The 24,691-nt window shown below is 43.3% G+C and overlaps 2 protein-coding genes across 4 annotated transcripts in view; both read left to right on the top strand.

Moving 5' to 3' along the window:
- Positions 1-1,397: 1,397 nt before the first annotated feature.
- Positions 1,398-10,999, top strand: LOC139759745 (SET domain-containing protein SmydA-8-like). 2 transcript variants are annotated; one of them, XM_071682173.1, is made up of 8 exons: positions 1,398-1,535; positions 3,475-3,655; positions 4,498-4,655; positions 5,375-5,533; positions 5,982-6,174; positions 7,136-7,261; positions 9,613-9,885; positions 10,209-10,999. In XM_071682173.1, exons 2-8 carry the CDS (start codon positions 3,506-3,508, stop codon positions 10,767-10,769), a joined length of 1,620 nt encoding a protein of 539 aa, XP_071538274.1. In that variant the 5' UTR covers positions 1,398-1,535; positions 3,475-3,505; the 3' UTR covers positions 10,770-10,999. The 2 variants fall into 2 exon arrangements, with proteins under 2 accessions (XP_071538274.1, XP_071538276.1); XM_071682175.1 differs by having other exon boundaries at positions 1,483-1,709.
- A 987-nt stretch (positions 11,000-11,986) lies between these two features.
- LOC139759746 (SET domain-containing protein SmydA-8-like) overlaps positions 11,987-24,691 on the top strand; it is a 66,657-nt gene continuing 53,952 nt past the window's right edge. Inside the window, exons 1-3 of one of the 2 annotated variants that reach the window (XM_071682176.1) lie at positions 11,987-12,153; positions 21,616-21,786; positions 23,601-23,793. In XM_071682176.1, the coding sequence (XP_071538277.1) occupies positions 12,146-12,153; positions 21,616-21,786; positions 23,601-23,793 (372 nt within the window). In that variant the 5' untranslated portion in view covers positions 11,987-12,145. Of the gene's footprint in view, positions 12,154-16,707; positions 16,867-21,615; positions 21,787-23,600; positions 23,794-24,691 lie in introns of those variants that run through there. The other variant, XM_071682177.1, reaches the window with a different exon arrangement.

The raw sequence follows: 24,691 nt of genomic DNA, 5'->3' as shown, positions 1-24,691 counted from the left end.
CCAGGATCAACTCGGCGTAAACCACTATGACGTCATACGGAGTACCTTAGAAGGCATGTTTGTGTACAGCGAATTCGATTTACATAACCAGTCCACAGTTACCCTCCTCAATAACAAGACTGATCATTTCTTGTTAACTAAAGGCATCATGAGCAGTTGAGACGATCTTAAAACACCCGTATGTAAGCGCTTCGAATGATGGTTAGAACTTGATGCTGACAGCGTTAATGACCCTGGCAGTCGACAGGCCTAAGCCCAGCATTAACAGCCATGAAGCCCATCAAGTACTGACATCAGAACTGGCAGTTACGACACAAATCTATCATTCAAACTACCTGACAGATTAAGAGCAAAAGAAGGCAATCAAGAAATCATGGTAAAGCTTCAATGATTTGCAGAGTCGTGTACGCCAATCCATCTTCAACTACTCACACGTGACTGCCAACCACAGACCTAACTTGGGGGTTTACCACCTTCACAGTGACTCACGTCTTGGGCAACAGAATCCATTAACATCTCTCGCAAACAAACATGTAATTAAGATTCAGTGGAATGACGTGTATAGCCTCTCACTGACTGACGGGTATTCCAAAGGTTGGAGAGTGGGGGTGGGTGGGGGGGGGGGGGGGAGACAGGCCTGACAACGACCAGGGTTGTTAAGTTTGTCAACGTCATCACAAAACAACGATTAAGCATGAACATCTTCCTCGGGTGTTCCAGAGAGTTCCAGTGATACACACACACGCTTTCGCCACAAATATGGCCGTTTCCTACCCCCAGATAATTTACCCACCCATGGTGGAGGTAAACAACCACGTGAAGCTGGGAGGTTCTTGCCCTCTCACTTACAGCAGAAACTGTCATCAGTCACTCGTTGGGAACATACAGGTTTCTAAGAGTTGTAACTTGCCCCCAGTACTGTCTTGACCATAACAGGTGTAGATATAACCTACGTAGGTTCAGTGGACAGAAACCGTAAAACAAGGCGTCAATGATGATAACCAACCGAAGCCTAATCAATCTACAATTAAAAAGCTTTGCCAACTTGCAAGATGTTCATTACGTTAATGTACTTTTGCGTCGTACAATGATTCTACTGTTTTAGCAAACGGTACAATGATACCTGATTGTGATTACGTGAATTGCGATGTAACCTGAGCTGGGGCAACTCATTATGTCTCATGGTCTTAACTGTCAACGCTGTACGTGTCCATGAACGAGTATATTTATCCACGAAGAAACGCCTAAAGTCATTCTAGCTCAGGAGCTGATCATTTATCTAGCTGTCTGTAACAACAGGAAAATCCTTACACATTTAACAAAATGCACACAGCGAAGAACCACTCTGAGTCACCGTATATAATAAGAACTATGCGGTACGAGAACGGCAACCATGTCACAGTGCCTAGAGGGGAGAGCCAGCCAGACGTACGACGACGGCGAAGGGTGTTTTTGGCTCTGGTCCGACGACGGCGTTAGTACTAGGTGCCACGTGTGTTTACCTGGAGGACGTCGCTGAGTGCCGGTAGTGCCAGGTAGGACCACGAGGGGGCTCTCAGTAATCAGACGAGACACGGAGACGATAAGTGCAAAGCAATGCTGCTGATACAGTGAAAAACGTGTTAACTCCACCAACAGCTGAAACTACAGGAGCGATGGAGCATATCAGCAGTGGGGGTCTGGTGGCTGTCATGCCCCCTGGGTATATGGTGGGTGCTGCAGGTGATGATGCCTCCCTCTACTGGCAAGGCTTATATATTTTTTCTTTTATCAAAGAAATAAGAACTTGGTACTGTAGATATTAAATGAGATCTAAATGAATACGAGGACACATGAATATTTACATAGTTGCTTCATATATATATATATATATATATATATATATATATATATATATATATATATATATATATATATATAAGCTGTCTTACATATTTTCTCATAGAAAAAGGGTGGTATAGTATCCCTGGGCTCCTGCTGCGTCGCCTATGGACTGAGACACCGCATTAAGCCACCGTATATACATATATATTCCAGTATACGATATCTATTTGATATACATTATCCAGTATACGATATCTATTTGATATACATTTTCCAGTATACGATATCTATTTGATGTACATTTTCCAGTATACGATATCTATTTACAGAAAATGTAAATAGAAAAATGTGATTAAGACATCTGGATTTAAATGTTTTACAAGTTGTACGACACTGCAGCGGAAGCAGCGACTACAGCAGATGGGCAGACGTCACGCCCACCTATACACGCAAGGGTTGTATACATCAATTTTGTCTCCTACCCTGAGCGTCAGGATGAGGTATACATACATATACATTCGCATCATATCGAGTGCCGTGATATTCTAGAAGCAAGCAATGAACATTCCTAGATTAAGCTATTTACATTCACACGTAAAGCAGCAGCTCATTAATGAATAAACATCAACAATGTCCTATAATTTTGACATCATGATGTGAAAAAGCGAAGACGAAAAATATATCAAGTAAAGATGTGCAGTGAGTGTTTATGTATGATTTATAAAAGTGAAGTATACGATGTATCAATACAAACAATCAGGAGGCACATCATGGTTCCTTAAAAGAGGAAAAATACAAATCTTATGTCAGTGAAGCTGATGTCACAAGAACCTGCTAAAAATAACATTCTAAACATATGATGTTGTTACCCACAATCCAGACGTACGCAAGTAACACAAGTAACGTTCACATTACGGTAATATTTCTTATTTACAAAGTGAGGTGTCAATGAACGGAGATTTTAAGAAAATGTCCTAGACTGCGCCATTTTATATAGAGAAAGCGGTAAGTTAATTATAACAAAAACAAAAGTTGGCATCTCAACTGTGAACCATTTAAAATCGATTTTTGTAAGTCTTTAAATGAACCTATCATTGCGAATATACTTAAAATAATTTAATAATCTACATCCGTGTGTCATGTATATCATTATATTACGATTTGGGCACGTGAAATTTTTTTTTTAAATGGAGTCATGTATCATAATCCTATTCTGATATCAACACAGGACAGAGTAAGTTATCTGATATGGTATTTTTTTCTCTGTATAATCACGTGTTTTGTAAGGTCATTCATTATCTTTTAACTCATCATTTTCTCTGATCTAATCTTAATGGCAGATAACTAGTTAGTCGGGTTAAGTTCCTAGAACACCTACTTAGTGTAATGCTTAACAGAAATATCGATTTTAAGTATTTTACAAAAATCAGGAAAACAATATTTTCACTTATCACAATACGGAATATATTATACACATAAAAAATACAGTTTCGTCGAGCAACTTCTTTCCCAAAAGGAGTCCAAAATTTCCCTGATGCAGGCTGTAGCGCATCTTTGAAGGTGCCGGAGTACGGTCAGAGTGTGCGTGAGGTTGTATGATATGGTATGTGTGCATGTATGTACAGTAACTCCAGGTGTAGAGGTGGACAGGTGTGTGTGTGTGTGGCCAGAGGAGGGCAGGATGGGCGGCGGGCAAGAGCCAGGCGCGTGCGCGTCGTGCGGTCGTGAGGCGGACACAAGGTGCACCGGCTGCCACGCCGTCTTCTACTGCGGCAGGGAGTGCCAGAAGAAGGGCTGGGCCGCCCACAAGGACGCCTGCAGGCCCTTCACGGTGAGTCAGTGTCCCTCAGTCTAGCAACACGTACAGTGCGATACACTATACAATGTTACGTGTAACGTGGCGTATGACGTCACAATGCGTCAGTGTTACACTGTTACGGCGTATATGTCACTAGGTATCACTATGCAGTGCTATCATGGATCATCCTCCCTATGTATCATATACCACCAGGTATGATTCGTCATAATTCATGTGTATAATGTGTCACTGTGTCCCTATTTGACGTGCTAAATCAATCCAGATTCGGTGACATTCCCTTACAGTGTTACAGTGTGTGACAATGTAGAGTTAAGTGGTGTTACAGTGTGTGACAATGTAGAGTTAAGTGGTGTTTAAGTGTGTGACAATGTAGTGAGTTAAGTGGTAAACACTTATGCAGTCAGTGATAAGTGGCTTGGCCAGTCCCTCTGACTCCACTGAGTACAACACCAACACTTACACTTAATAAAATATTCTTATGTTGAGAGTATCATCACAAAACATTTCGATATAGAGTGTAAGCAGAGGAAACAGCACCGTGAAGTGAGGTATTGACTGATTCACGTTGCCTGGCTACTGCCAACACCAGACGTAACCCCTCCAACCTCGGAGATACCCAGAGATAACCCCCTCACACTCGACCACCTAACCCCACACTGCAAAATCAAGAGGTAGTTCTCCTCCTGGAAGATAACAGGGAGATAACAGTAACATTAAATTTCCATCAAATTAAGATATTTCTCTAAGCTAACTCTACCTACCATCCTCCTAGTAAAACCAGTCTCAGACTTTCTCCTAGAAGTTACCCTCACGCTAGAGAGGACCAGACACTGAAGCAAGTCTTCCCTGGACAGATAAGCAAAAACAAGGATGTGGGTCGCCTGCTGGTAGCTACTAGGGACCTGAGCGTGGATGACCTCATCCTGACGGAGGCGCCGCTGGTACTGGGGCCCAAACAGGAGACCGAACCACTGTGTCTGGGATGCTACAAGAGAATCACTGGCAATTACAGGTCAGTTAGCACATTAGCTGGTAAATCTAACCATTCAGAATCCTCTGTTTTCTAACTTCCAAAACGCTGGATCATTAACACTCAAAAAGTTCCCTCTGTACCACAGACAACCCCACTGTTCATCTCTTTCCACTGTATAGTCAAAATTAGCAGATTCAAGATGCTAAGTTCACTCCAGTCATGGTTCACGTTGTCCTGTGGTGTTTGAACTCAATACTTTTACGTATAACTTTGAATTATAACCAAAGGAAAGTCCTCGGGGGTAATAAAGTTGTGTAAAAGCCAAATTATGGCACATTCTACTGATCCTCGTGTGTAGCTGTTCACCTGTTAAGATTCTCACAGAGACTCTCAGCAGCCGCTTTGTTCCTCACTCACTTCCAGTCTACGTGAGTGATGGGCACCTCTATAAGGGGTTCAGTCTGACTCGATTTCCATGATGATCAGACGACTGTCCTGTCCTCCTACTGTTGTGTCCATGATTGTTGTGAGCGTCTGGAGGTTTGTGAACCACTAGCCTCCCTGGCTGGTGTTGCTCAACTTGCAAGACGAAGGTTTCTTCCAGAGAGACGCCTCCTCCATCACCACTGACCTATCCCTCCCCCCTTCCCACTGTGACCTCTGACCCATTAGCCCACCCTCTCCTACCTACCCTGACCTCTGACCCACCGGTCTCTCGTCCCATCAGCCATGATCAAGATACCCTCTACCCTGGCCAGGTGTTCCCGGTGCAGCTGGCCGATGTGTGGGGCCAAATGTGAGGACAGCCCAGACCACAGACCTGAGTGTGACGTCACTAGGGCCGCTGGACTCACCATATCTATCGACGAAGCAGACAGTGGACCCCACCACCTGTACGAGGTCATCACAGTCCTGAGGTGGGTCAGGGGAGATCATCAGGGCCCTGAGGTAGATCAGGGGAAATCATCAGGGCCGTCAGGTAGGTCTTAACGGCCTTCAGGTTGGTGAAGGGAGGTCAGCACGATGGTCGGGTGGGTCAGGTGTGGGAGTGACACAGCCCTCAGCGATCACATTAGGCACCACTACAGATTCATCCAGCCACCTTTCACCTTACAGAAGTACACAAGACGTGTACTGAGAGCCATTTCATAACAGGGTTTACCTCCTATAGACGGTGATGTGCCACAGGACATGGTACAATGTCAAGCTCATGGAACCCCTCCAACGTAATTGCATCAGGTATTTAAATCAATCGAATCAGCTTCTGATCGGTGCCTTGAGTCCATTTCCCATCAACCTAATGTCTGATATTTCTTGGCCATAAGCCGATCAAATCCCCCATATAACTCAACCCGGCCTCCGCAGGTGTCTGGTGCTGGCAAGCCTGGAACCCAAGCGATGGCGGACGTGCACGGATCGCTTCAACGCCCGCTACCTGCAGAGCGTCGGCTCACCGCAATACCGCCATAACCAGGAGTCTGTCGTCCAGGTCCTCAGGGACAAGTTCCGAGTACACGAATACCCCGACATCGGCAGTTCGGACGCCGCCATACAGACAGTGAGTTAACATGGACACATGAACGTATTGATTATAACACTGCAACAACGAGCAGACACTTACAAATGGTATTAGTTCACAGTGTATGTTAAAGCAAGTGGCATGGCAGCATGACCATCCCACGAACACACTCTGAGGCAGAGGAGGGAAAGGGAACTTAAGGAAGAAGCTGTAGCTCAGGGTGTAGTTAGGTAAGAATGTGAAGGAGTAATGTAGTCTAAGGTAAAATGTATGGATATATGAGTAAATAAGTATGGAACGAGACGGAGAGAAATATGTGGAAGAACAATGGAACTGTGTGATTGAAAATGTATGGCTTTGACTTGACTGGTATTGACGAAACAATATATATATATATATATATATATATATATATATATATATATATATATATATATATATATATATATGGAGATGAAGATGTATGAGCAAGGTTAAGAGACTGGGTGACCGCATATACACAGTGATCTAGTGTTAGATTTTAGTAAAAATGGGCATGTGATAACCTGATCTTACTTCCTCGCCATTACGAAATAAAAATCTGCCGTGCCAAATTAAATTTCATGAAACTGGTGTACGTTCAAAACTTTCACAAGGAATAAATATAACGCAACAATTACATTCAAGCACTATTTCCTGTTTGCTTCCACATGCACGGTTGATGAACGAAGTCCATCCTGTCATGTCCTGTTTCTCATCATGCCCAAGTTTACATATTCCAAACTTTCATCTTCAACAATACGGCTCAATCAGCTGCTTTTTGGCGCCATGTCTCCCAACAGCGTATATCTGCTCCACTTCTGTTGCTATTTACGTTATGAACAGCTACACAGTACATCATTAACTGCTTCTATGTCTTCTCACTCTACCTATCACTAACTTGACGCTCCAGACTTTACAGCTGTTCACCAGAGATTTTTCTGGCATACCTATTACTAACCTAGGTCCTGGGCTGCCGCAGGTGCTGGGCCTTCTACAGGTGAACCACGTTCCCACCAAGACGCCCTACGCCGAGGTGCAGGCGCTCTACCCGATGGCCTCCCTGGCCAGCCACTCCTGCATGCCCAACACCAAGCCCATCTGGAGGGTAAGTAAAACTCACGTTTAAAGTAAAGCCAAACAAGTAGTTTCCCCGACTGTGCCTAGTGTTAATCCCCTTGTTTGTGCTGTGCTCGTCCTTGTGTCTATCAAGTTTACATGTGCCTCATGTCTTTTTCTTCGTTTCATTTCTTTTGAAGGTTGAGTAATATTTACAGATCATATGTCGAGGAAATGTATGTCCTTTTTATCTTCAGAAAAGTGCTCGTCCCACAAGTATTTCTATTCATGGTAAGAGCGTCTGAACCTAAGGCAGGAATGCAATCATTCTGCCTAATATGTGTCCTTAGATCTGGTGAAAACATATGTATGATTTCACATATTCAGTGTCTCATAGGAAGTAACACTCAGTCTGTTACATGACACGGTTTTACTGTTCATGTATGTGAAGCTAGGACATAGGTCTGACCTTTCTTTCCTTTGACGTGGTCAATCTTTTCAATACTGAAAAAAACCAAAGCAAAATTAATATGGATGTGTTGAAGTTTCTCCAAAGATTGTCAACATCGAACCTCCAAAATACTGAGAGGACATTATCTGTTTCAGTTTGCCAAGAATCAATCAATCAAGGTTAAAAGAAAATTCTAACAAAGCCATGGTCAGTCAAGGCCAATTCTTAATGTCCAGGTGCTGTCCTCTACTTCACATTCAGCATTTGTAATGATTTCTCCACCTGCAAGGTTAGACGGTTGTATGTCTTCTGACCCGTTTTCGTCTGATTCATTTATCTAATTTCAATAGCAATTTTTCTAGCGTCTTCGTATAATGCCTCTTTCCCGGTATACGGTAGAGATTAGAGGGACGCCACCAGATAAACGAAAAAATTCGCTTGTGATTTCTACAAAACGTAGGAGACATTGAGACGTCTCCAGAAGGTTCCTTACGTTTAAAAGTAATTCTACGCAAGACTAATTCATTGTTTGCATTGGAAATACTCCAATGTGGGCGAAGAGTTCCACTCACCTGCCCACATGAACTTTAACTGGGTAGATTATTCAACAAAGTACATGAAACATGTATAAAATGAAGGCGACTGTGGGCTGTGGTCCCTACTCCTTCCCATAATGTTCTCATTTTTGCTGTGCTTAATTCCTTGTAAATGCTCCTAAATACTCGAGCTCTTGTTTACTAACCTCATAAAAACGTTGATAATTACAAAAAAAAAAATTCATGTCAAACATTATAAACCTGTAATACATCTCAGGTCAACGTAAGGGTTTGTCCTTCGTACATATATATATATATATATATATATATATATATATATATATATATATATATATATATATATATATATATATATATATATGTATTTGACCCTCACATACTGGTACAGTTTATGAACTAGAGCTGTTCTTAAGTGGAATGAAAATTACTATTTTTTTCGTGCAAATACTTTCTGTGTTAAAATACCACGAATTTTACCGCACTAGGCTACTCGGGCACTCCGAATCACTATCTCACGGTTAACTGAATACCTTATCTAACCTTCGATCAACAGAATGCCTCATCTAACCTAATGTTTCCTGAAACATCTACAACACAGTCCTGTTTTCAAGCGAATCTTCATAACTAGTATTCGTCTTTTTTCTGTGCAAAGATTCACAGACTTCTGAGCATGAAAATTATGAACAGGACGACATGGGCGCCACTAAATTAAGTGTAGTGTCGAAAACACAAGCATCGTTAACGCAGGACCACACGAAGTGCAACTTCAAAAAGGCAGGCGACGTACTATGTACCTCGAGAAGCTTTCACTCCAACCATCATAGACGACAAACGAAGGCGAAGAGACTTCTTTAAACAGAAGGAAAGTACTTCATCAGTATTGAATATTTGCTAGTTTGTAATCGTTTGCTGAGGCTCTGACCTTTTGTAATGACTTTTGTATTGATATGCTCTAAGCTCTTCTGGGGTGGAAAGTGTTCGTACAGAATGTTGTAGTAATGTACGAGCACGATGAATGGTTATTCAACAGTTTTGAAGTATAATACATGTTTGTTTATTTCTGTTAACGTGAGATATGAGAGCTATCACTGTCATTACTGTTCTTCGTAATATCAATATTCAAATATAGTCTAATCTAGTCTTATTACAGTAACGAAGCAATCAAATGAAGCGAGTGTTATTCCTTACGATGTTTATGCACTAAACATGACAAGTCTTAAAGTGTATTGTATGAGGGTTCACGAAGTTGTTATCCTGTCATTGCTCTTAACAACTCTCGACTGACTTCAAAGAGCTTCCTCTGTAGCAATCGCTGAATTATATAAATAAAATCAATAATACGATGACTAAATTAGCACGCAGTCACTATTAACAACAGTGACTTACTTTCAGGATGGTCGGCTAAACCTGCACGCTTCAGACCCCATCAAGCGTGGGGAGCCGATCACAGCCATCTATACTGATATCCTGTGGGGGACGCGGGCCAGGAGGGATCACCTGCAGCAGACGAGGCTTCTCTCCTGTACCTGTCAGCGGTGTGCAGACCCTACCGAGCTCGACACTTACTTTTCAGCTCTCCTCTGTCGCAGGTGTTCCAGCGTCGTTCTTCCCATCAACCCACTAGACGACTTCGCTCCCTGGACGTGTCGGGGCTGTTCCCACGAGGTCAGTGGCACTAAATGCTGTGTCCCAGTTATTCTGTGGAACACGTTGAAATCATTCATAGAAGATCACTGTCTAGAGATTGTCAACTTCTTCCTACAATCTGGAGAAACGTTTTCATGACATCCTACACAATGAAACCAATACAACTTGGTTATGTCACACAACCTGTTACTACGGGACTTAACCCCGTGTACTTCCTCACCATCAAACACACACTTTATCATTATTGTAATTAGTTATATCAATGTATCAGCAACACTTGATTATCACATTGTGAGAATATCACAAGTAATAAATGGAACTGAAAATGTACCTCCATCCAGGTGGCGGTTGAGGAAGTGTTACGGACAAGTCTCGCCCTGGGAGCAGCCGTAGAGGTAGCCCTGGCCACGCCCTCCATCCCCACGTTAGAGGCGCTACAGAGGGAATGGCTTCCCCGTGTTCATGCCAACCATTACCACCTCCACGCCGTCAAACACTCCCTCCTTCAGCTGTACGGCCGCTCCAAAGAGAAGGCCGACGAGAGGGAGAAAGATGCAGCTCATTGGGTGGAAATCGCTAAAAAGGAAAAGATGTGCAAGGAGTTCTTGACGGTCTGTTCCAGATTAGACCCTTCAACAGCGCAAACCATTCCCTTTGTCGGTCTCACTTTCTACGAGTACCATAAGACCATCTTGCAGAATTCTCAAAGACAGTTCGCTCAGAGTAAACTCACTAAACAGCAACTCAAGAAGAGGATGTTGCTTTCTAAAGCCCTGCTCAAAAAGGCCATAGAGATCTTTAAGCACGAGGCAGAAGACACCCCTGAGGGTCAACTATGTATAACCTGCGAGGAAGAAGTAATCCGAATCGGCAAATGGATGCTGGCTGTCGGCCTTGTCTGAGGGAGAAACAATAGAGATCATGTGTAGAGATTTAATTATGTACCTATTCGATATAGACAAATCATAACTTTTAAAAAGTTTCTTGTCTTACAAAAAAAGATTTCATAAGACTTTCTTAATGTACACACATTACCTCTTGTTTTATAGTCAGCCTACTTAAGTAGCACCAATTGTTTTGGACGACTCTTCCGGGTCACAAAGTATCACAAACAAATATATATTTAATTTAATTACGTATTTGCTACCTAACAATTGAATTAACTAAATACTTTTGTTGAAATATTATTCAGTAACTGTAGCTAATGTCGGAAAAGAGGAAGGAAAGAAAAAACAGGAAAACAGTAATGACATCGCCCTGCCTCACGATTACTATATAACAATTGATGAAATCGAGAATTTACAGAAATGAAAAAAAAATAGAGAAAAATAACGAAAAGAGATTCTTTTTCATATTCTTATCTCAAATCCCCTTAATCATCTTAGGTGTAGGTTTAATCTAGTAGGGAAGGTGTGTTGTTGCAATAGCACAGAACAACAGATGAGACTGGTAAAGACAAAGAGAGAGGAGTTAGGAGGGAGTTAGATAAGAGGGCAAGGTACCCGGTTGTCTGGGGGGGGAGGTGTTGAGGTATTTATAGCTCTCTTCTGCTGGGCACGTACCGTGACCCCTTCCCCACCGCCTGAGAGAGAGAGAGAGAGAGAGAGAGAGAGAGAGAGAGAGAGAGAGAGAGAGAGAGAGAGAGAGAGAGAGAGAGAGAGAGAGAGAGAGAGAACATTTCCCGTCTCAGCAAAAGGAAAAAATAAGATAAACACAAGAATAAGAAGACTATATGAAACAGTCACGGTATATATCCTGGACCGGTACATAACGTGTGGTACCGCTGGACTGGTAAATAACATGTGGTACTGCTGGACCGGTACACAACACCGGCAAACTGGTTCTTACAAAACGATACATAATACAGTGCACATCTACGGGCGGGCTCCCTCTCTCTCTCTCTCTCTCTCTCTCTCTCTCTCTCTCTCTCTCTCTCTCTCTCTCTCTCTCTCTCTCTCTCTCCTTCCATCTTGGCTTCACCCGGTGCACTGCGCAGCTGCACACGTACGCCACAATTTGGTTACAATGACAGTTGGCAACCATTCCTCCGTCGTGACATCATAGTGACGCGTGTTTGTGGTGACCGTGGTAACCCCTGGTACAGCGTGAGCACCATCAGCAGCCGAGGTAATAACTGTAGCAGAAGTAGGGAGGCGAGCGGGGCAACATCGCACCTCAGTTTGAGAGGTCTGGACGTCGTAACTATGTGCTGCCATCCTGACGTACGCCTCCGATACGGACGGACGCATGTTTGTCGCACCGTACGAGGAGCGGCAGAATGTTGAGGTACGTCGGTCGCAGGTGGTACAACAGTCGTGCTCGGTGAGGTCGTACTCCAGTGGTTGACAGCTGCAGTTATCTTGCTGTAGCTCAGCTGCTGAGGTCGTCCCGTCGTGCTGCAAGGGTCGTGCCTGCAGGGGTACGACCCTGTGCGTACGTACACATGTTGGTTAACACATGTATGCTTTAAGTATATGTGTGTTTTGCTCACGTGTTAAGGGCTGGAGAGCGTCTTGCTCCGCAATACTACCTCACACCTGGAGCTGTTCTCCCTCAACAAACAGGCTGTGTGAAACGTGATCCATACACCTCCCATGCCGCCCCCAGTGTTCCTCTCTCTCTCTCTCTCTCTCTCTCTCTCTCTCTCTCTCTCTCTCTCTCTCTCTCTCTCTCTCTCTCTCCATAATCTGGAGATATTATTCTGGTTTCAAGATGTGGCTGCTCGTGTCCTCCCTGTAACAGCTACAACACGTCATCACCGGTCAGCCACTCTGTTCTATGATCACTGTGTAACGGTTGACAACTCAAAGAGTCAGCCATTATGATGTCTGTTTCTTCCCCTACGCTGCTAAGCTTACCATCCCACGTTATCTCTAACAGCTATAGTCTTGCCCTTTTTAAAATGCGAGTTTTCCATTTCCATAACAATTGTTATTCTCACCTAACTCTAGTAATTCTTTATCCCTTTATGTTATTCAAGGTCTGGTCTTGATAAAGACTTTTGTCCCTGACTGGAGCCTTTAAGACTTATGAAAAAAAAATATATGCTTTCCACTCGCCTCATCCAGATTCGACCAACCCGACCACGACATGAGAACCAAGTGCCAGGCACCAGACACTGGCACTTGACACCTGGGGGGGGGGAGTTACTCAGGTGCTGGGGTGTGTGGGGTGGGGGTGAGTCTGGGGGGGGAGTTACTCAGGTGCTGGGGTGTGTGGGGTGGGGGTGAGTCTGGGGGGGGAGTTACTCAGGTGCTGGGGTGTGTGGGGTGGGGGTGAGTCTGGGGGGGGAGTTACTCAGGTGCTGGGGTGTGTGGGGTGGGGGTGAGTCTGGGGGGGGAGTTACTCAGGTGCTGGGGTGTGTGGGGTGGAGGTGAGTCTGCCGGCGGGGCTGTGGTCAGTTGAACATCATACCATGTAATGTGGCTGCCAAGAGTTATCTATATTGGTAACACACGTACATCAGCTGTGCAATGGATTACTATATCATTTTCTCAGGAGAACCAGTAGTAGTAGTAGTAGTAGTAGTAGTAGTAGTAGTAGTAGTAGTAGTAGTGGTGGTGGTAGTAGTAGTAGTAGTGGTGGTGGTGGTAGTAGTAGTAGTGGTGGTGGTGGTAGTAGTAGTAGTAGTAGTGGTGGTGGTAGTAGTAGTGGCAGCTGTAGAAGTTAAAAAAGAAATGTTTGGGAGTGTTTCGTGTAGTTGGCCATACATGACGGGAACTGTATTGAGGATGGCTCAGTGGTGCGTGGCCACTACATCCTGCCTACAACAACCCACCGTAGTGACCGTAGTGACCGTAGTGATCGTAGTGATCGTAGTGACCGTAGTGACCGTAGTGATCGTACTGATCGTAGTGACCGTAGTGATCGTAGTGGCCGTAGTGACCGTAGTGATCGTAGTGCTCGTAGTGATCGTAGTGCTCGTAGTGATCGTAGTGGACGTAGTGGTCGTAGTGACCGTAGTGATTGTAGTGATCGTAGTGACAGTAGTGATCGTAGGGAAGACCACACTAAACTGTGGCTGTTGCTGACCTAAACTGACCTGAGAGGAAGGTCGATGGTGTGACCTCAGCCAGGCCCACTCCCTGCCAACCATACCCCCTGCCCATATATACCTCCACCCCAACCCTATAAACACCCCCACCCTACCCATACATACCTAAACCCCATCCCAGCCACACACCCCCTCCTCCTCCTCCTGTCATGTTCATGTGCCAATCAGTATGACGTCATCCTCATGTCATGTGCTGAGCTTAATAAAAGTCTACATTACGTGCGCGCGCGCGCACGCGCCTCAAGAAGCTTGCAGCTGTCTCCGAGTGACGACTCGGTCTCCAGCGTGATGAAGCAACGATGAATACGCCCATAGCGGTCATCAGGTCCCTGTAGTGGTGTCTGTGTTGCTCATTATGTCAGTAGACACTGCTCTTCACTAGTTGGAAGTAATCAAATCCTCTTTGTTTTTTGTGTTCAACTTCGTTGTCTTTAACTTCTTTGAATCACCATTTTTCGTTATCTGTAAACGTGTTGTTTTGAACAAGGATCAGACGGTTCACAACAGCGATCAGAAGCTTCGGAACAAGAATCAAAAGTTTTCTGAACTGGGATCAGAGGGTTCACAACAGGGAAGAGATGGTTCGAAACAGGGATCAGAGGATTCAAATATGAGTCACAAGGTTCACAACAGGGATCAGAAGCTCCTGAATATGACGAGATCACTAAACCGTCAGCCAGGGAAGGACGACCAGACGACGCCATCACCAGGGAAGAGCCGTCTTGAACCTCTGCAGTACCACCACGACGACACGACCCTTGACCACGACGACACGACCCTTGAGTATGATGGTTTGGCACTTGACCTGACTCTTCAGTCACTTAGGTCATCTTACCAAAGGGCCATGTCGTCTTATCAAAGGGTTGTACCATTGTAGTCAAAGGCTGTACCGTCGTGTCCAGAGGCTGTACCGTCGTAATGAAAGTTACAGCAGTAAATCTGTCTCATATCATTCATAACACTAACCAGTTTACCCAAACGTATGGTTGTCTCCTGTTACCTGCAACCCAGCCCTTACTGCGTCCCCTGCAACACTGTGAAGCCCTCAGCACCACTGTGTCCCTTGCAACACTGTGAAGCCCTACGCACCACTGTGTCCCTTGCAACACTGTGAAGCCCTCAGCACCACTGTGTCCCTTGCAACACTGTGAAGCCCACAGCACCACTGTGTCCCTTGCAACACTGCAAGGCCCTCAGGACCCCATCAGTGGCCCACACGAGAGGCAGGGAACCTCCACACTCATGACACATGAGGAGGTCACTCGCTTCATGGTGACCACAGGCGTCTCTCTCTCTCTCTCTCTCTCTCTCTCTCTCTCTCTCTCTCTCTCTCTCTCTCTCTCTCTCTCTCTCTCCTCTCTCTTCTCTCTCTCTCATCCAGTCAGCTCAGACTTACCGAGATTTTCTATGTTCTGTTGTGACATAGTTGTAAACAAACTCTGGTGCAGGAAGTAATCACCAACATCTGTTGTTTTCCTTTCCCGACCTTTGTACAATGTCCAGTGGACCTTTTTCTTGCAGCGTGAAGTTTGGACAATCCTTCGAAGCGTAAGACAACTTGACTGTCTTGCCATACCAGTGACCCTCCAGCGGTTGCGTCAGTAGATCGTTATATGTATTGTGATCTTGCTACATTCCTTCCTGGTGGCTGTGAAGTTGCTACAGTAATAATCCTTTGGTCACGCGATCTTACGCTAGAACAAACCGTCAGTCGTGTTCACGTCTTCAGACACATCTAGGACGACCAACCGGTTCAGTAACAACTGGTTGCTGCCGGTCCCCGAGGTTGGCGTCCGGCAGCTTGTGTCGGAGGCTAACCCCCGCCGTAGGGTCCAGGTACGTACATACCTGGACATGAACTACACAACTTCTCTCTTACATTGACCAACCGTCAGGTTCTTCTACAGCTGTTTGGTTGCAAGTACCTACACCGCCATCGTTCCCTCGACAACATATATAGATGAAGGTGACAGAGGAATGCGACCTGCACTGCTCCAGGAAAGCGACCTGCACTGCCCCAGGAAAGCGACCTGCACTGCTCCAGGAAAGCGACCTGCACTGCTCCATGAATGCGACCTGCACTGCTCCAGGAAAGCGACCTGCACTGCTCCAGGAAAGCGACCTGCACTGCTCCAGGAATGCGACCTGCACTGCTCCAGAATGCGACCTGCACTGCTCCAGGAAAACAAGTGATTACACTCTCGTTTGCGTGATGGCTGACGATGGTTCTGTAAAGACACGTTATGTACCAATTTGAGATCACGTCTTAACCTCCCGCCTTCCCCTCTTTCTCTAATGTTGTCGTGTTGGTCAGCATCGTAAAGTTGGTATATTCATTCCCTCACAAACAAACACTTGGGTCAGTGGGTAGGCTAAGAGAGAATCACTTCCACGATAATTAGAATACAAAATTCTTGGTCAAACTTGCGTATTAACTGAATGAAAAGTTCGCATGAGGAAATTGATTGAGTTATGGAAATGATAACGATTATGAGCTAAAACATATTGCTATCTAAATCGCAAGATATTACCAACCATGGTCAAAACTATGCTAACATAGTGACCGAATCTGGTCAAACATGAATCGTCTTTATAAGTTACTGTACACTTACCAGGGCCTCACATCTCATGATAAACTGGTCAAGGTAAATATGGATTTTTGTTAGTAAAGAATACCTGTAAGTCGTTGGTATATAAACGTCCAGTTATTTGTTAACTTGGTAACATTCGAGAACCAACTGCTACATTCTGCCAGGGGTCCAGGCGTGGGGGAGGGGGTGTGTGCGTGCGCAGGCTGCCACGTGCTCGCACCTACTCTGGTAACACGCCAGCAGAACTATTTTGGTCGCCGTAGTGTGCGTCTGCTCTGCGACCGTGATCGTAGGTGTTGATGCTGAGTTGCTAGATTTCTGTGATTTAGATGATTATTGGAAAGTTATAGCAAGGTGAGTCCTGCGTCCAGACGCAAGAGTTTGGCTTCTTAATGGCCTTCAGCTTCGAGGGGAAAGTAGAGTACCCACTTCTTGTGCTTCTTACATCTGAGGTGCTCAAGTATTTGTGATATGGATACAGAGTAAACAGCTTATGGAATATATTTTAAATGATGCTTCCCAACTCCTTAGACGTGCAGAGAACCTTACATACAGAAAATAAATTAACGATTAATATTATCTGTGCTATGTGAAGCGTAACTCTAGGCCACAGTTGTATTTTCTTAATTCACTGCGATTGTGGGAATTTACAAAATACGGTTGTAAACATATAGAGGATGAGGAATATGTCTAGTTGGATCCATGTAACAAGCTAAGACCATAATTACATTATATATATGTCAAGCTTGTTTTTGTCCTTATGAATTAACAAGCTTTGCTGGGCTGGACAACCTGTAAGGTAACCCACCCTCATCCGCTGCTCAGTCTACTTGCCCATGAAATTTACTGTTCTCAGTCTGTATATATATATATATATATATATATATATATATATATATATATATATATATATATATATATATATGTATATATATTATTCCTGGGGATAGGGGATTAAGAATACTTCCCACGTATTCCCTGCGTGTCGTAGAAGGCGACTAAAAGGGGAGGGAGCGGGGGGCTGGAAATCCTCCCCTCTCGTTTTTTTTTTTTTTTTTTCCAAAAGAAGGAACAGAGGGGGCCAGGTGAGGATATTCCAAAAAAGGCCCAGTCCTCTGTTCTTAACGCTACCTCGCTAACGCGGGAAATGGCAAATAGTTTAAAAGAAAAAAAAAAAAAAAAATATATATATATATATATATATATATATATATATATATATATATATATATATATATATATATATGTTTGGTAAAGTGTGTGAAAGAAGAAAGTTAAGAGTAAATGTGAATAAGAGCAAGGTTATTAGGTACAGTAGGGTTGAGGGTCAAGTCAATTGGGAGGTAAGTTTGAATGGAAAAAAACTGGAGGAAGTAAAGTGTTTTAGAAATCTGGGGGTGGATCTGGCAGCGGATGGAACCATGGAAGCGGAAGTGGATCATAGGGTGGGGGAGGGGGCGAAAATCCTGGGAGCCTTGAAGAATGTGCGGAAGTCGAGAACATTATCTCGGAAAGCAAAAATGGGTATGTTTGAAGAAATAAATATATATATATTTAGGGTCAAGTCAATTGGGAGGTAAGTTTGAATGGAGAAAAACTGGAGGAAGTAAAGTGTTTTAGATATCTGGGAGTGGATCTGGCAGCGGATGGAACCATGGAAGCGGAAGTGGATCATAGGGTGGGGGAGGGGGCGAAAATCCTGGGAGCCTTGAAGAATGTGTGGAAGTCGAGAACATTATCTCGGAAAGCAAAAATGGGTATGTTTGAAGGAATAGTGGTTCCAACAATTTTGTATGGTTGCGAGGCGTGGGCTATGGATAGAGTTGTGCGCAGGAGGGTGGATGTGCTGGAAATGAGATGTTTGAGGAGAATGTGTGGTGTGAGGTGGTTTGATCGAGTAAGTAACGTAAGGGTAAGAGAGATGTGTGGAAATAAAAAGAGCGTGGTTGAGAGAGCAGAAGAGGGTGTTTTGAAATGGTTTGGGCACATGGAGAGAATGAGTGAGGAAAGATTGACCAAGAGGATATATGTGTCGGAGGTGGAGGGAACGAGAAGTGGGAGACCAAATTGGAGGTGGAAAGATGGAGTGAAAAAGATTTTGTGTGATCGGGGCCTGAACATGCAGGAGGGTGAAAGGAGGGCAAGGAATAGAATGAATTGGATCGATGTGGTATACCGGGGTTGACGTGCTGTCAGTGGATTGAATCAGGGCATGTGAAGCGTCTGGGGTAAACCATGGAGAGCTGTGTACGTATGTATATTTGCGTGTGTGGACGTATGTATATACATGTGTATAGGGGTGGGTTGGGCCATTTCTTTCGTGTTTCCTTGCGCTACCTCGCAAACGCGGGAGACAGCGACAAAGCAGAATATATATATATATATATATATATATATATATATATATATATATATATATATATATGATTATTCCTGGGGATAGGGGAGAAAGAATACTTCCCACGTATTCCCTGCGTGTCGTAGAAGGCGACTAAAAGGGGAGGGAGCGGGGGGCTGGAAATCCTCCCCTCTCGCTTTTTTTTTTTAATTTTCCAAAAGAGGGAACAGAGAAGGGGGCCAGGTGAGGATATTCCCACAAAGGCCCAGTCCTCTGTTCTCAACGCTACCTCGCTAATGCGGGGAACGGCGAATAGTATGAAAGAAAGATATATATAATTATTGTGGGAACAGTTAATGTTACGTCGTTTGAGATTAATGAGATAAAAAAGACCATGCTGGATTGCTTGGTGTGCAATGTACGGTAAACTGCAGTACTACTGGTGTACAACGCTACTGGTGGAACTACACCCTGAAGTATGACATCACACACCACAGTATGACGTCCCACTACATAATACGACGTGTGGTGTGAATGGTTTATCATTTGTGTTTTACGAAGAAAGAGTTTTACACTCGTGTTGCCACGTCTCTTAACTGTGTATATATGAACTAGGTTTGTACTACGTATACACACACACACACACACACTAGCTTACTCCAGGTACCCACTTTATCAACCAGCCCCTAAGGGAAGATGAACAACTGGGTGGACTGTGGGCCGGCCGCCGCTCCTGTGTTGTTTTGTGTGAACACTAATGTGTACAGGGGTAAGGCTGGTTAGGCTCAAGCCCGTCTTGCTTCACAGAGGGAGGCGTTCTACATTGTCATAGAAATCTATAAAAAGTGTCTTTTCTTTCTCATGAGCTTCTTCCCTCTTCATTTTTCTTTACGTTACTGATGTGAATACTTTTCGTATTTCAAGGAGCCAGTCAGAATCTCCTAAAACATCATCTTCAATTTCTCTGTCTTGTCAGTGCTCAATACTAGGAGTTATTTATTTGACTCCATCCACCCCATTCTTACGCTAGAAGTATTTCATCACTTCATAAACTTAATTTGTTGTGTTCAAATATATTGGTGTGATTTCTACCTACTAAAGGACTTCTCAATATCGACAGTACCAGATTGCCTTGCAAACTTTGTAATCATATCATTTATGATAGTACAGCAACATTTACCGGCCGCCGTGGGAACTTCCAAAGCCAATCTCACGCTTTAAGTTAAAGTTTGCACACTTGGGATGTATACTTTCATATGGGAAAACTGTGCGGTGTAAATATTGTCTTGAACACCATATCCACGTAGCTGAAGGCCAAAATGATAGCCATTAGAATTTATTTCTAAGTAATTTATGTTGTGGCTATAGTTACAATTCAACCTCGGGTCCTACGTTGTGGCTATAGTTACAAGTCAACCTTGGGTCCTACATTGTGGCTATAGTTACAAGTCAACCTCAGGTCCTACGTTGTGGCTATAGTTACAAGTCAACCTCGGGTCCTACGTTGTGACTATAGTTACAAGTCAACCTCGGGTCCTACGTTGTGGTTATAGTTAAAGGTCAACCACGGGTCCTACGTTGTGGTTATAGTTACAAGTCAACCTCGGATCCTACGATGTGGTTCTAGTTACAAGTCAACCTCGGGTCCTATATTGTGGCTATAGTTACAAGTCAACCTCGAGTCCTATGTTGTGGCTATAGTTACAAGTCAACCTCTGATCCTACGTTGTGGCTGTAGTTACAAGTCAACTTCGGGTCCTACGTTTTGGATATAGTTACAAGTCAACCTCAGGTCCTACGTTGTGGCTGTAGTTACAAGTCAACCTCGGGTCCTACGTTGTGACTATAGTTACAAGTCAACCTCGAGTCCTACGTTGTGGCTATCGTTACAAGTCAACCTCAGGTCCTACGTTGTGGCTATAGTTACAAATCAACCTCAGGTCCTACGTTGTGGCTATAGTTACAAGTCAACCTTGGGTCCTACGTTGTGGCTATAGTTACAAGTCAACCTCGGGTCCTATGTTGTGGCTATAGTTACAAGTCAACCTCAGGTCCTACGTTGTGGCTATCATTACAAGTCAACCTCAGGTCCTACGTTGTGGCTATAGTTACAAGTCAACCTCGGGTCCTACGTTGTGGCTATGGTTACAAGTCAACCTCGGGTCCTACGTAGTGGCTATAGTTACAAGTCAACCTCAGGTCCTACGTTGTGGCTATAGTTACAAGTCAACCTTGGGTCCTACGTTGTGGCTATAGTTACAAGTCAACATCGGGTCCTACGTTGTGGCTATAGTTACAAGTCAACCTCGGGTCCTATGTTGTGGCTATCGTTACAAGTTAACCTCGGGTCCTACGTTGTGGCTATCATTACAAGTCAACCTCGGGTCCTATGTTGTGGCTATAGTTACAAGTCAACCTCAGGTCCTACGTTGTGGCCATAGTTACAAGTCAACCTCGGGTCCTATGTTGTGGCTATAGTTACAAGTCAACCTCGGGTCCTACGTTGTGGCTATAGTTACAAGTCAACCTCAGGTCCTACGTTGTGGCTATAGTTACAAATTAACTTCGGGTCCCAGCCTCATTGTAGATTGGTGTAATATGTCTTATGGATCTCATCACTGCCTCATCTTCCTTATGGTGGGATTGAGTGTGATTAACCAAATGTTTTTCAAAGCTGGAGCTTGAGGAGGTTTATATTCATTATTTTTTTTTTCATAAAGTCAATGTGTATAAATATCGTAATGCAAGTTGCACTGGTATTGCAGGATGCCCGAGTCACAAGGGTTGTGTGAGGTGTGCAGCAAGCCTGCTAAGCAGTTCTGTTCGTCCTGTAGGTCAGTGTTCTACTGTTCCAGGGAGTGCCAGAAGCAGGACTGGAAGAACCATAAGGGAAAATGCAAACCTTATGTTGTCCAAAATCACTCCATCTATGGAAGGTCAGTTTCATTACAAAGCATTTCCAGGTATTATATTGACAACAATCCTGTGGGAAAATATCATTTGTATTGCCTTTAAAACCAGAAGAGGTAGTGCACATTTATAGTCTCATGAACTTATGTTTCTAGGGCAACCTACATCTTTTCAGTGTATCACAGATTATCAAATTTCTATTTTCACCAGTTTCACATTGATTACATGGATGAATATTATTTCATTCTCACAAACTGCAAGACTCTCGTTAATAGTTTGTACATTGCCTTAGATTAATAGCTTTTCCCCTCAGATGCCTTTTTCACATTCAGATCTCATTCTTACCTCACCAACAGGCATTATGTTGGTCGTTATGTTCATAGGGCAAGTTTGAATTCTTCTGCATACTATGGGAGGATTTATGCACTTTTTCTCACACATTTCAATGTTTATATATGAAGGTTGATATACAGAAGTTTGGAATGTGTCCTCTGTGTAACATGAGGAGACCTTCACTTCACATATAACTGATTTGCAATTAATGCAACTTTATATTGAGTTACTAGGGAAGGCCAAATTCAAGCATGTGAAACACTACAGTATGACACTACCCCAAATAATTTTTTGTGTGCAGAAGAAACTGGAGTTATGAATGGGCTTGCTCATTTTTAGTCATATAGACCAAAGCAGAATTGGATTGGGCACTATTCAGTCAATATTTATTCCTGACGTCAAACTCTACTGAATTCCATAGATAAAGAATTTCATATAGTGTCTGTGCAGAAGAGTGAGGTATATCTTCAAGAACTTGAATTTTTTCTACTTGGCAGATGTAAGATTTGGACACCATATGCAGATTTGAGATGGGAAAGCTATTTTAGTTGTAAGTGTCCTTGCAAGAACATGACATGTTATGTGTGACTTTTCCATAACAGAGATTGCTTTGTGAGGCTGACATGAGCTTCTTACATGCTTATTGAGAATGCTAGCTATAACATTTTAGGCCTGATGCTGATATGATTGTCCATGTTGTTTGGGTGGGGCTGAAAGGAACATCCACACAAATCAAAGCTGCAAGTTGATTAATCATCTAGAGTAGCTCAGAATGCAAAGGGTGTCTGCTAGGAAGCATATCTGTAGTGCCCATCAAGTCTGAAGCAAGTGTGTAAAATGCTGGAATGTATAACCTTGGTATGTGCAAGTTCCTGACCTGATCTGGTTCCACTATTGTTTTGAGACAAATTTATTACACAGTATACTTACATGACCTTTAAATTTGTAGGTCATCATAAATGTATAATTATTTACTCTTCCTTCTGTCTTATTATCTCACAATGGATATTCTTTCTTCCTCTTCTTATACATCTGCTTCCCTGGGTGGCTTTGGTTATGTTTTCTGAACTATCACTTCATAGGTTCAAGCATCACCACATGATTCCTTTCAGTGAATACATTTTGAGTTTCACATCTCATTATACATTCACTCAACCTGTCAAACCTATTACATGAACTCAGGGATAGATATATATATATATATATATATATTGTGTACACTGTGGCTAGTTAGTTAAATTGTTAATGTAAACACATATTTTCCCTGAATACCAATAGCTGCAATTTCACCACTGTACATCTTACTCCCTTTTTCCTTTTTGAGGAGCAGTAACAGGTATAATGGGTGTTTTAGGAAGCTTAATGATAAAAAATAGTGAAGTGTATGACCATTTGGAAACAAAGATTTCCTAATTGCAATGAAGTTTACAGTTGTAAAATAGTTGATAAAAAGGGCCAAAATCACTTAACTAAAATTAAAATTACATCAAAGATATGTGTGATACAGGCACATGGTAGCAACACGAGACATACGTGCTGGGGAAGTGATCCTAAAGGAGTCTCCTGCAGTGGTGGGCCCCAAACTACGGTCATCCCCTGTGTGTCTTGGTTGCCACAAGGTCATCAGTGGATCCTTCACTTGCTCTAAGTGTCATTATCCTCTCTGTGCACCTTCCTGTGAGATCTCAAAATACCATAAGGTAAGTTTTTCTCAACTACTGTCCACATCTCCCAATCCACTTTATTTCTCAATTGCCTACACTCTTTTGAACACAAATATTGGCAAGAATACATTAAATAAAAAGAATACATATATATATATATGCCTGAGGATTGGAGGAATGCATGCATAGTCCCATTGTATAAAGGCAAAGGGGATAAGAGTGAGTGCTCAAATTACAGAGGTATAAGTTTGTTGAGTATTCCTGGTAAATTATATGGGAGGGTATTGATTGAGAGGGTGAAGGCATGTACAGAGCATCAGATTGGGGAAGAGCAGTGTGGTTTCAGAAGTGGTAGAGGATGTGTGGATCAGGTGTTTGCTTTGAAGAACGTATGTGAGAAATACTTAGAAAAGCAAATGGATTTGTATGTAGCATTTATGGATCTGGAGAAGGCATATGATAGAGTTGATAGAGATGCTCTGTGGAAGGTATTAAGAATATATGGTGTAGGTGGCAAGTTGTTAGAAGCAGTGAAAAGTTTTTATCGAGGATGTAAGGCATGTGTACATGTAGGAAGAGAGGAAAGTGATTGGTTCTCAGTGAATGTAGGTTTGCGGCAGGGGTGTGTGATGTCTCCATGGTTGTTTAATTTGTTTATGTATGGGGTTGTTAGGGAGGTGAATGCAAGAGTTTTGGAAAGAGGGGCAAAAATGAAGTCTGTTGTGGATGAGAGAGCTTGGGAAGTGAGTCAGTTGTTGTTCGCTGATGATACAGCGCTGGTGGCTGATTCATGTGAGAAACTGCAGAAGCTGGTGACTGAGTTTAGTAAAGTGTGTGAAAGAAGAAAGTTAAGAGTAAATGTGAATAAGAGCAAGGTTATTAGGTACAGTAGGGTTGAGGGTCAAGTCAATTGGGAGGTAAGTTTGAATGGTGC

The sequence above is a fragment of the Panulirus ornatus genome, chromosome 34 (genome assembly GCF_036320965.1).
Source record: "Panulirus ornatus isolate Po-2019 chromosome 34, ASM3632096v1, whole genome shotgun sequence".
In the NCBI taxonomy this organism is placed as follows: Eukaryota; Metazoa; Arthropoda; class Malacostraca; order Decapoda; family Palinuridae; genus Panulirus; species Panulirus ornatus.
This window is presented reverse-complemented; position numbering and strand designations above follow the sequence as displayed.